The sequence below is a fragment of the Lissotriton vulgaris genome, chromosome 2_1 (assembly GCF_964263255.1).
Source record: "Lissotriton vulgaris chromosome 2_1, aLisVul1.2, whole genome shotgun sequence".
Lineage (NCBI taxonomy): Eukaryota > Metazoa > Chordata > Amphibia > Caudata > Salamandridae > Lissotriton > Lissotriton vulgaris.
In genome coordinates this window covers 65,686,682-65,698,782 of record NC_141687.1, presented here as the reverse complement: position 1 = coordinate 65,698,782, position 12,101 = coordinate 65,686,682, and the positions used below count along the sequence as shown (strand labels likewise).

Genomic DNA, 12,101 nt, shown 5'->3' with positions numbered 1-12,101 from the left:
ACTTGTGATGTTCTACTTCAAGAAGGCTGAACAATGTTATCATTTTTTTGTAGCACACAGCAACATTTAAATGTCTGTAAATTAACTGTGCTGACGATTGAAGCAGTACATTGTGTGATGATATAGCCACCCATTATCATTTGTGCAATGTATGCTTTTATTAGTAAAACTGCAAATGAAAATGTAATGGTCATTTAATTTGAAGATGTGTTGTCTGTAATGACAGTATGCTACCCACCATGCATACTCAATGTTACCTCACTCCACTCTACTCTGCACCACTCCACTCCACTGCACTCGTACTCTGCACCACTCCCCACTACGCCACTCCACTCCACACTGCGTCACTGTACCACTCCACTCTACTCTACCCCACTCCACTCTACTCTATGGCAATGCTTACTACCCCACACTACTCTATGATGCACCACTGTATTCTTTGCCACTGCACTCTACACCACTCTCCGCCACACCACTCTATGCCACCCTACTCTGCAACACTGCACTGTGTCACTCGCTCTACACCAATGCACTCTACTCTGTACCACTTCACTTTACGCTAGTACAGTCTATGCCAATCACCTCTGTGCCACTTTAATCTGCTCTACACCACTGCACTCCTCACCACTCGACTTTACAGCGATTTATGACAATTCACTCTACACCTCTTCACTCAAAACCAATGTGATTCTACGGCAATCTACCTTGGAGCACTGCACTCTATGCCTCTATACTTTATGCTACTGCACTCTACGCCCGTGTAATCTGTCACTGCATTCTACACCACTATATTCTACTCTGCATGACTGCACTCTATGCCACTCTGCTCTAATCTACACCAATGTACTCTATGCCACCGCTCTCTACGTTACTCTACTCAGTGCCACTCCACTCTACGCCACTCTACTCTCACACTCTACACTCACCACTGAAAAAACGTCAAAACAAACCTGGCAGCAAGAAGGCCTCATGGTTCAACGATGATCTTAAAAAGTCCAAGAAACTCTGCCGCTCCCTTGAAAAGGTCTGGAAAAAAGATCCAACCACTAGCACCAAGGACGCCTTCAAAAACGCCACCCGCACACACCACCAACTAATCCGAAAGGCCAAGAAAACAGCATTCAAGGATCGACTTGACAACAACGCCCACAACAGCAAGGAACTTTTCAACATCGTCAAGGAATTTACCAATCCCTCGGCCAACTCCAACGACATCACCCCCTCTCAAGCCCTCTGCGACGCCCTAGCCTCATTCTTCCACAACAAAATTGCAGACATCCACAACAGCTTCGACAACCAACCCGGAGACCAACCCACCCAACCATATGCTGAACACTCTCCCCCCTTGAACACCCTCAACGAGTGGAACCCAATCTCCACTGAGGACACCATCCGCCTGATGAACTCCATCCACTCAGGATCCCCCACAGACCCATGTCCTCACCACATCTTCAACAAAGCAGACTCCGTCATAGCACCGCACCTCCGAGATGTCATCAACTGCTCCTTCAACTCCGCCACCTTCCCGGAAAGCTGGAAACACGCTGAACTCACCGCCCTTCTGAAAAAACCCACAGCGGACCCCACCGAACTCAAAAATTACCGCCCCATCTCGCTCTTTCCATTCCCGGCCAAAGTAATCGAGAAAGCCGTCAACAACCAGCTCGCCGCTTTCCTCGAAGCCAACAAATCCCTCGACTCCTCACAATCTGGCTTCCGAGCTAAACACAGCACTGAGACCGCCCTCATCGCAGCAACAGACGACATTCGAACTCTACTGGACAATGGAGACACAGTCACCCTCATCCTCCTCGACCTCTCTGCAGCCTTCGACACAGTCTGCCACAACACCCTTTTACAACGCCTCAGAAACATCGGAATACAAGGAAAAGCACTGGAATGGATCACCTCGTTCCTCTTCGGAAGAACCCAGAAAGTCCGCCTCCCACCATTCAAGTCAGAGGCCACTGAAGTCATCTGCGGCATACCACAAGGATCTTCACTCAGCCCCACCCTTTTCAACGTATACATGAGCCCCCTCGCGGCCATCGCCCGCCATCACAACCTCAACATCATCTCTTACGCGGATGACACTCAACTGATCCTTTCTCTCACCAATGACCCCAGCACCGCCAAAACTAACCTACACGAAGGAATGAAAGAAGTTGCTGAATGGATGAAACACAGCCGTCTGAAACTGAACTCAGATAAAACAGAAGTCCTCATCCTAGGTACATCCCCCACTGCATGGGATGACTCTTGGTGGCCGGAAGCCCTTGGAAAAGCACCCATCCCGACAGACCACGCACGGAACCTAGGCGTTATCCTGGACTCTTCACTCTCAATGAACAGACAAGTCAGCGCCGTATCCTCATCCTGCTTCAACATTCTCCGCATGCTCAAAAAAACATTTTGCTGGATCCCCACCGAAACCAGAAAAACAGTCACCCATGCTCTGGTCACGAGCCGACTGGACTACGGAAACACCCTCTACGCAGGTACTACTGCTAAACTCCAGAAGAAACTCCAACGAATCCAAAACGCCTCAGCCAGGATCATATTAGACATCCCGCGCAACGAACACGTCTCTGGCCACCTGAAAGACCTCCACTGGCTACCCGTCAATAAGAGGATCACTTTCCGACTGCTAACCCACGCACACAAATCTCTCTACGACATCGGACCAGAATGCCTCAACTCACGACTGTCCTTCTACACCCCCTCCCGCCAACTACGCTCTTCCAGCCAAGCCCTCGCCACTGTACCTCGCATCATCAAGACCACCATGGGAGGCAGATCCTTCTCATACCTGGCTGCTAAAACATGGAACTCACTCCCCACTTACCTTCGCCTTACCCAGAACCACCTAGCATTCAGAAAGCAACTTAAAACGTGGATATTTGACAAGTAATCCTCCTCCCCTCCCTAAGCACCTTGAGACCCTCTGGGTATGTAGTGCGCTATATAAATTCTCTGACTTGACTTGACTTGACTACTCTGTGGCACAGCACTCTACCCCACTCCAATGCACTCCATGCCACTATACTATACACCACTGCGCACTATGACAGTATACACTACAACACTCTTTGCCATGCTTACTTTATACAGCCTATTTTATGGCACGCTACACCACTGAACTCTGCATTGCTCCACTCTACATCACTGCACTCTACACCAATCCACTTTAAGCCACTCTAATCTGCTCTGCACCACTGCACTCTGACACGCTACTCATACCCCTACACTCTATACCACTACACTGTACTTTGTAAAAATCTACTCTATGCCACTGCAGTCTATGTTACTCAATTCCACCACTATACTCAAAACCAATATGCTCTACTATGGTGTAGTCCCTATATCCCTGATAGGCTCTGCGCATTGGAATAATATACACTATAGTTTTGGCATAGGACTGAGGTCAGTATGCCTCATCGAGTACATTAAACGTAATTACTTGTGTGTGCCAGCTAACTCAGAGATCACTAGAAACTTCTTGAATGAACAAGAAGGGATTCGTTTCTGACAACAGCATAAACATGACAACTTTGTTTCCTTTAGAATCAGACCAATGTCAGAATCGTTGAAACAATAGATAACAGGTTCACTCCGTCTATCGTGCATGCTTCGTTTCCTACAGAGTTACACAGAAAAAGATAGACGGGCATTTTCAATAAAAAGGGGTATTGAACATTCTTATTTCTTGTGCAAGAGATATGAGCTGCTACAATCGTAAGACAGAATGCGAAGTATAATACGTACAGTGTCATCAGTAAGATTAGATAATGCTGCAACAGCAGGGTTTGTAGCTATGACATATATTCATAAAAATACATACATAAATAACACAGGCTAAAATACTCATCTGGTGCTTCTAAAATAGTCCTACCCCAGTGTACCTAGCCTAAGTGTAGTACGAGGGAAGAAGTTGGTGCTGTTTAGCTATAGTCTAGTTTTGCTATAGTTGCCAAGATTTGCCAAAAGTCCCTCTAGTTTCTAGTCCGCTCTATAACTTAGAATAAGTGAGGTGGGAACCTCTTTCTGGGTCTCGATCTCTAACACCCCGCAAGGGGAGTCAGAAACACTGGAGCTGGATTCTCTGTGAGGAGGATGGCAGTGTCTGGTCAGTGCGTCAGGCGGGGACTTGACTTCCTTCCGAACTTGCCGTGGCGAACCATGTTGTGCAAGTAGACAGCCGAACCATGGACCATGATTTGCCATGGCAAGTGAAGGTATATTTATACCTTGAAGGTGTTTAGAAATGCCAGTATTGACGTAAAAGTCGGGCATAAGAACGTCATGAATGAACCCCTAAGAAATAGATGTTCATGCATAATAAATGAGTTCTTGGAGAAATCAATATCCAAGCAAGGGGAAGTCCTAAAGGCTTTAGAGTCTGGTTTTCCAAGAACTCGTGACATAGATGAACCAATGTAGGTGACCATGCCTGTATTTGGATAGCATGGAGATTGCCTAAGTAAGAGCTGGATTTCTTTGCCTAAATATGGGCAATGCGAATTGTGCCTATATAGGGTCATAAATCGGGAAACCTACATACAGCATCTAAATCGACACACAACACCCACTCCACTTTCCTATGAATGACATTACTAAATTTGAAACATGCTAAACATATCTAAAATATAGCTACATATGAAGTGCTAAAAACATGTCTAAAATGCATTTGAAAAAATACATTAAAACTGTTGCTATGAATAAAATGCAATGGTGCTGTACATATTAAAGCAATGTTTCATTTCAAGCATATATTTACAGCAAATGCTAAATGAATGAACATACATATATATATATATATATACACATTATGAAATGGCTCCTAAATACAGATGAAAAAAGCGCGAAACCATTTCATGTCAAGTTAGATAAAACAATTGTTATTGACAAGGTGACATATTGTCTCTAAAAGTATTTTCAAAGAATTCTGTTCTCTATGAATAGTTGTACTGTAAGCAGATTACTTTGCCAAAAAAAATTTAATCATAGGAAAAAGTTCCAAGTTTAGTCTTTGTTTTGAAAAAAATGAAGGCCAAATTCAGAGTCTTCCCAGTACACTGTGTGCTGAATCAAAAGTCAGTGTATGGGGATGGAGAAAACATGAAATCTTCTAATCCTGTAGACAAAAAGGCATCTACTGTTGTAGGTGAAAGTTGGATTACCTCGTTTAGAAGATGAACTGCACAGAGATGAGAAGCATCACCGTCAGCATTGGTCGCATCAGCAATGTTCGTATCGGATGTTACCTGCGCGCCTGTTGTTTCCTCTCGTACCTCAGCAGTAGCAATTTGTAAGATCTCAATTAATGCCGTCATCAGAATTTGTAACTGCTGGGGACAACACAGAGCATGGGCCATTACCGGGTCCAGCAGAGTATCGATATTCGTATGCATTACTGATGGGAGTGTTAGACAGATGTCTGGCACGCATTCTTCACCGCAAAGCAGGCAGTGTAGAACAGGTAAGATGCAATCTTGCCAGATTTGTCTAAATGACAGAAACCATGTGGTATTTAATTCTCATAGACTAGGTAATCCTAAAATTTGGACGATGTGCTCACAACACTTCATCCCCAATAGAGCTCAATCTATGGTGCTCGAAGTGACGCTGGTGATTTGGCTTGCCATATCGTAGCAGGAGGAGCAAAAATAGGATTGCACGAAGTTGGGAAATATTCCGAGGACTGCTTGAAAAGGTGCTTATAGTCCTGAACACACAATCTTAAATACATGTACCATACCGCTCGTATCAGACATGTTTAAGATACGTTCCAACATTTCTGAGAAATGTATAAGGCAGTTTGTATTCAAAAGGGCATGTTTCTCGTCAGAAGTCCTTGTGACATGTAGATCATAGGTTTCTTTGGCCGAGGTCAGTGGCATAGTTTGTTGTAAAAGAATGGCTTTCATTCTGCTAAAAGTATCAATTCGTATAGAAGAGATGTTCAGTGAAGGCCATAAAGGTGACTCCCTGGCTGTCTTGGTTTGTGGAAACAATACTTGCATACAGCAAGTGACCCTGGCTGAAACAGTCACTAGATATGGGATACCGGGCAACATGCCACAGCAGCTGTGATCATTCAACCTGAGGTAACATTAGAAAGTAGTCCAAAAATTGGATTAATCACTGCAGCTGGTGAACCTTGCAGGTGACAGGATACCCTGACAAAGGAGAGAACGCTTAGTGCATTTTCACAGTTGGAACCGCTAAGAAACACTTCAAGCCCCTCACTCCAACATCTGTGTGTGTATGGTAAATCCTAGGATGTCTTGATGTATTCCTTACCCAACCTTTCATTTTTGCCTGGTGGTATATTTTTAATCAAGAATCAAAGTGGGGGGAGAAGGAATACGTGATCCTTTCAGTTTCCTTAAGTTTAATGTCATATAATCAAAGAGAGAAGGATCACTTGTCCTGCATAACTAGGGTATGCAGGGTTCATTCTTACTAGTCCCAATAAAAAACCCTCATGCACGTGTTTTAGATGGTAACTTAAGTGGTATATCTTGGTTCTCCATGTGAGGGAAAGCAATAATAATGTTGATCAAAGTGCAGCCTTCAATACGGTCTCTCACCCCATCCTCATTCAAAGGATGCTGGTTGTCGGCATAACAGGTAATGCAGTTAAGTAGGAAGAAGCTTTTCTAGCTAATAGAGCATCCAAGTATGCGAAGACCCATTTTTCACTTCCGTCCAATCTTTGCTGTGAGGGGTCCCACAGGGCTTTTCATTCAGCCACAGACTATTTAATTTATATGTACGCCTCCTAGCTGAAAATGTATGTTCACATGGTCTTGCCTTAATATCATAAGCAGATGTCACTCAAACCGTCATGGTCTTACACCTAATGTCAGCTGAACTTCCGCTCAGCTGAACTCCTCTCTTAGGAAAATTACTGATTGTATGTCTGATAGAAGGCTGTTTCTTAACAATGACAAAACTGAGGTGTTGGTGGTATGCAACAACAGTCTAAGGTGGCTGGAACTGTCATGGCCAGATCCTCTTGGCAAATGTTCAAAACCACCCACAGCAGTAAGAAGCCTAGCCGTATGGAAAAGCAACAAGCTCATGTTGGAGACACAGGCCAAAAAACTGTCCGGTTCAAGTTTTGGCAACCTAAGGTCCCTCAGGAAATTCCTAGAAATTCTACCGTGTCCCACAAGAAGGGTAGTGATACAGAGTCTGATAAACTCACACTTAGACTATGGTAACTCCCTTTACTTAGGAAGCCCGAAATATATGATTAATAGGTTCCAAGTGTTACAGAATGCTGCTGCCAGAATCCTGCAGAAAATACATAAATTTCAATCAGCCAGATTAGCCTTATGTAAATGTAAATGTACATGTATTTATATAGCGCAAATCACTGACCGAGGTCGGTATCTAAGCGCTTGCTTAGGGAACCCGTCCTGGTATTCCCCTGTGAGATAACCCCGGCAGGGTATCCACAAGGTAAAAGCCAGGCATCCCGCTGCGAGGGGCCGTTGTGGAGATTAAGCAAGCTATTGCCCAGAGTCGCAGAGTGTGAACCCGTGAGTCGAGAAGGCACCGGAGCGAGAATTATCGAGTCCCTGGAATTTTTTAGCCCAAGACCCACCGAGGCGGGGAATTGAACCCTGGTCCAGGGCCGATCTCAGCTTCCGGGTCTGCCGCCTCTAACCCCTGAGCCACACTTCTCCAGCCCTTCACTGGCTCCTAGTTCTAAGAAGAATTCACTTTAATGCTATGTGCATTGCCCACCGGGCCATCCAAGGAAAAGGCCCATTCATCAATCGAAACTTTCTCACCAGATATGCTCAAGGAAGGTCGCTTTGATCAAGTGATCAGGGACTCCTAGCGTGTTAAAAGATTAAAAGAATGAGGAGCGGAGGCCGTTCCTACACATTCCTTATGCCCAGGGCCGGACTGGCCGTAGCGGGCACCGTGCAATCCCCTGATGCGCCGCACGGGTGGGGGCCGGTTTTGGGCCCCTGGGGGTCGTTTTCGTTACAGGGCCGTTTTTGCAGTAAAGCTGCAAAATTGTCCCTGTAACAAAATCGGCAGAAAACCAGCCATGGCAAAGAGCTCGGCGGCCTCCCCAAACCCACCCCCCCACGGGGGAGGTGGGGGGGGCGAGCACTTTGCCAGGGCTGGTTTTTGTTCCCAGTCCGCCCTGCTTATGCCCATGATCTTGAATGATCTCCCAACCTTCCTCAGATGTCAGCAGTCGGACGTTTGCTTCAGCAAACTACTAAAAGCCCACCTCTTCTAGAGTGGTTTGAGGAAATTGGTCTCTGCACAACACCGTGGTGGGTTTGTTTGCAGTCAGCATGGGGAGAGGTCTTTTGGGTAGCCTTGTGCTATATAAAGACAGATGAATTAAATTGAACTAAGACGTAAAGAAATATAAATTTTCCTTTAAAAATCAAATACTTGATTTACATATTTGCTAAATGACTTAATCAATTTAAAATGTATACATATAAATATACATTTTAAAACATTTTCCACCCCATTCTTCTACAAACGTAATACCCACAAAAGCTATATTAATGCCAAACAAGTTAATTTAAATACTTGAATTATGTTACAAAATACCACAATTGTTGCAATAAATGATACTATAATTCAGCTACACCGCGGGGCTGATTCCCCCGCGGTGTGGGGGGGAGGGCAGAGTGTGGCGCCGCGGTACTCATGACGAGTCCAGCTTGTCTTGCTGCACAGTGGAGCTGTGCTCATGACGAGCTTGACTCGTCATGACTCCGCCCACTGCAATAGAACCCCCCACAGGTTGAGAATCATCCACACGTGGGAGTGCCGAGCTGTTATGACGAGCTCAGCTCGTCATGAGCACAGCTCCACTGTGCCTATTGACAAGCTGAGCTCATCTCAAGCATAGAAGGGGTTAAGGTGTAGAGAGTTTCAAAGGCGTTTTCCCGAATGAAGAGAAAGGAGTATTTTTCAATCAGTATTTCTCTCTTGATATAGGATGACCTCAGGTAGTTTTGATAAGGGACTTATTTAGGTGATTTTTAAGCCTAGCCATTCCTCACACCCTGTGGAGGCTAACTTCACACTAACTCACTCGCACAAAAGGTGATGGGAGGTATGCGTGCAAATAGTCTAACCACTGACAATCACTCCGGTAGCATTCCAACTCATCAGTTTTTCGTCCACGTGCCGTTGAAAACAAAGACCCATCCTATTCAAATCAATACTGACCTTGCTAACCATGAGAACAGTCCATCCCAAACTGTTAGACCAGGCCTCTCCAGAAGGGATACACCAGCACTGGCTACTTAGGGTGTTTCATCGACCACACAAAAGGTGAAGGAAGGAATGCTTTCAATAGGTCTAACCACTGACAGTCTGTCAGGGTACTATTCCAACCCATTGCTCTATTCTCAAGGGCACTCATTGACTTTGGAACATTATTCAAATGTGTTAAGTGTGGAGGCATGAAGTTCTTACTATTTTTGCACGAAGGGAGTTATAAGCAAATGAGCAATATATAAACCAAAATAACCATGTAGTATATGTGAGATGAGTTTAAGTAACTCACCAGCTGCATGACCTCATGAAGTCAGCTAATATTGTTAAATACCTGTGCAATGGTTAACAAGTAGACATGGGGTGGATATTTGAGATGCTATAAGTGCAATAAGGTAAATCTAAGAACAAATTAATGCATGATCATCCTTACATGATGCCACTATTAGACCTGGTAAAACAGGAAACAATTGGAATTCCACTTTAAATAAATAACATCATTGTTAATCCAACTTGAACAGCAAAGACCTGATTTGATGGATTACCTGAGTTGAAATAAAAGAGACAAAACCATTGGATAACATGTGCTTTCCCACTGAATGTGGACAAGTCTATTTAATCCCAAAAACTGTATATCATATTAAGTTGGTGACCATATGTTTTTGTTTCCCACGTATTAAGTGTGACCTAAAGGAGAAGAAAAGCTTTTTCGGAACAAGAAAAGATTACTGGGACTTTTTCAGCTTCCGCTTCAGCAACATTAAAGGAGGACATAAGGGAATTGGGTTTGTCAACTTAGTGACAGAGGTAAAAGTTCATTATTTGTCATTTACTTCAGTTTCATACCATGTCGATCATATTTTAGCAAGAGTCATTCATTTAATTTCATTGTTGCAATTGAAATGTGGTACATCATATCTATCATAAAACATCTAAAGGAGATTATCCTAGAATATTTTCTATGGAGCAAGGGCCTCCAGATGCAAAATTAAAAGAGGGAGTGTACAAGAAAAAAGACAACAATTGCATCAACCGCCAATGTACATTGTCCGTCATTTGCCCATGAATTAATACAACACAACCACATACTTAACATAAAGATAACTTTAAATTGAGGATTCATCCACATCCAGCTGTGCGTCAAAGTTCTGGTGCAATACTGCACCCTTATTCCATTGGCATGGATGGTAGGTCTGTGGGTATGGATCCTGTAAAAGGACTACAGAATACTGTGGGACAAAATATCAACAAGTAGGTATAGGTTTTCTATACCTTATACTTTATCAAGATAAGTAGATGTGGAGTTAAAAATAATACATCTATACTTATCCATATGTGCCTACTTTTTGATAATTTGCCCCTCGATATTTTGCTCACGATATTAGTGTGCCAGAATAATCTAGATATTCCAGACCACAATTGTGTGGTGAGTGACAAGAGCATTATCTATAGTTATAATACCAAAGAGATTTTAGTTCATATTAGTGGACACCAGCTTGTCAATTTCCTTGCTCTGTTGTCTACAAATACATTTGGTTAGAACTTTATGGTCTCATTCCAAGTCAATTAGACACAGTCATGTTTTTCACCCAGATTTGCCCATTACGGAATTGGCGCATATAGTGTTGACTCACAATATTTGCTCTAGCGTTTCCACCTGGAGAAAAGTGGGCTTGGAAAATAGTGTGGTAGAGGCAATAATGTGGACAAAATTATCATAAATACAATTTCCGCACATCAGTCTGTTCTATGGCCTTATTATGAGTCTGGCATTCCCCGGACCGACAGACTCACGGTGGCTTTCTCCTGTCCGCCCCATTATGACTAGAGTGGTGAGGCTGCCTTTGGACCACCGCATCCACTGCTACCTCCAGGGAACTGCTATTCCCTGGCGGAAGCACAGTCATCCTGAGGCTGCTGCAGCTCCGCCAAGCATATTACAAGTTTCCTTACTGCTACACTTTTCATGGCGGTGCGACCGCCATGAAAAGTGTGGCATGCGGAAACAAAGGCAGCCCTACAGAGCCCCCTTGAACCTCATGTCATGTGTATGCACACAGCGGGGCACAACATGTGCCCACCTTATGTGCATGAACACCATTACCTGCATGGCATTGACTGTGCAAGTCCACGCCGTGCAGGTACTGACACTGACGTTCCCAATGCAGTGCCTATTCCATAAGCACAGCTCTGGGAAGGCCAAAGAACAGCCCACCAGACAGGAGAAAACTCCTAGAAAACGCCTAATCTGGTGGGCGGTTCAAACATGGGTGCCGAAGTGGAGTGGTCCCGCTCCCGCAACGCCAAACTCATAATAAGGCACTTAATCTCTGTAACAGGAAGTATTGGACACAATAACCCATCTGAGATGCTGTTCAAACAATATCTGAACCGTAATGATTTCCAACCTGTTACTACTACACTAATTATAATGAGGACTTTCACCACCCCCCAAATAAGTGGAAGCACATGCCTTAGTTTTCAAATCTAGAGGAGAGTCTTTCTGAATGAGTGTTGCAGGTATAAAGAGTTTGCCTTCATGGCACCTCTTGGAAGGGTTTTTGTCGTAGACTGACATGGGCTCCAATCACTGTGGATAAAAAAAAGTTGAGCTAAGTGACAGGATTTACATCTATGTTAATACTTAGCTATCTGTGTGATAAATGTGTCAATATTTATTTACATTCAAAATCTAGGCCACTGCTCCAATAATCCACTTCAGTATGATCTGTTTCTTTCAATCAAAATATGGTATGGTATCTTAGTTCATGATCTGTGGGTGTTTTCGGGGGCTTAATGTTCTGCGGTAGCTTATGACGTATCAGAGGCGT

At 44.0% G+C, this 12,101-nt stretch overlaps 1 protein-coding gene across 4 annotated transcripts in view; it reads left to right on the top strand.

Annotated features, from left to right (window-relative positions):
• Positions 1–12,101, top strand: part of LOC147729588 (uncharacterized) — a 389,208-nt gene that overhangs the window by 303,069 nt on the left and 74,038 nt on the right. For all 4 annotated transcript variants that reach the window (XM_086954485.1, XM_086954483.1, XM_086954484.1 and 1 more), the window contains one exon: positions 9,952–10,077. In XM_086954485.1, the coding sequence (XP_086810611.1) occupies positions 9,952–10,077 (126 nt within the window). The remainder of the gene's footprint in view (positions 1–9,951; positions 10,078–12,101) is intronic.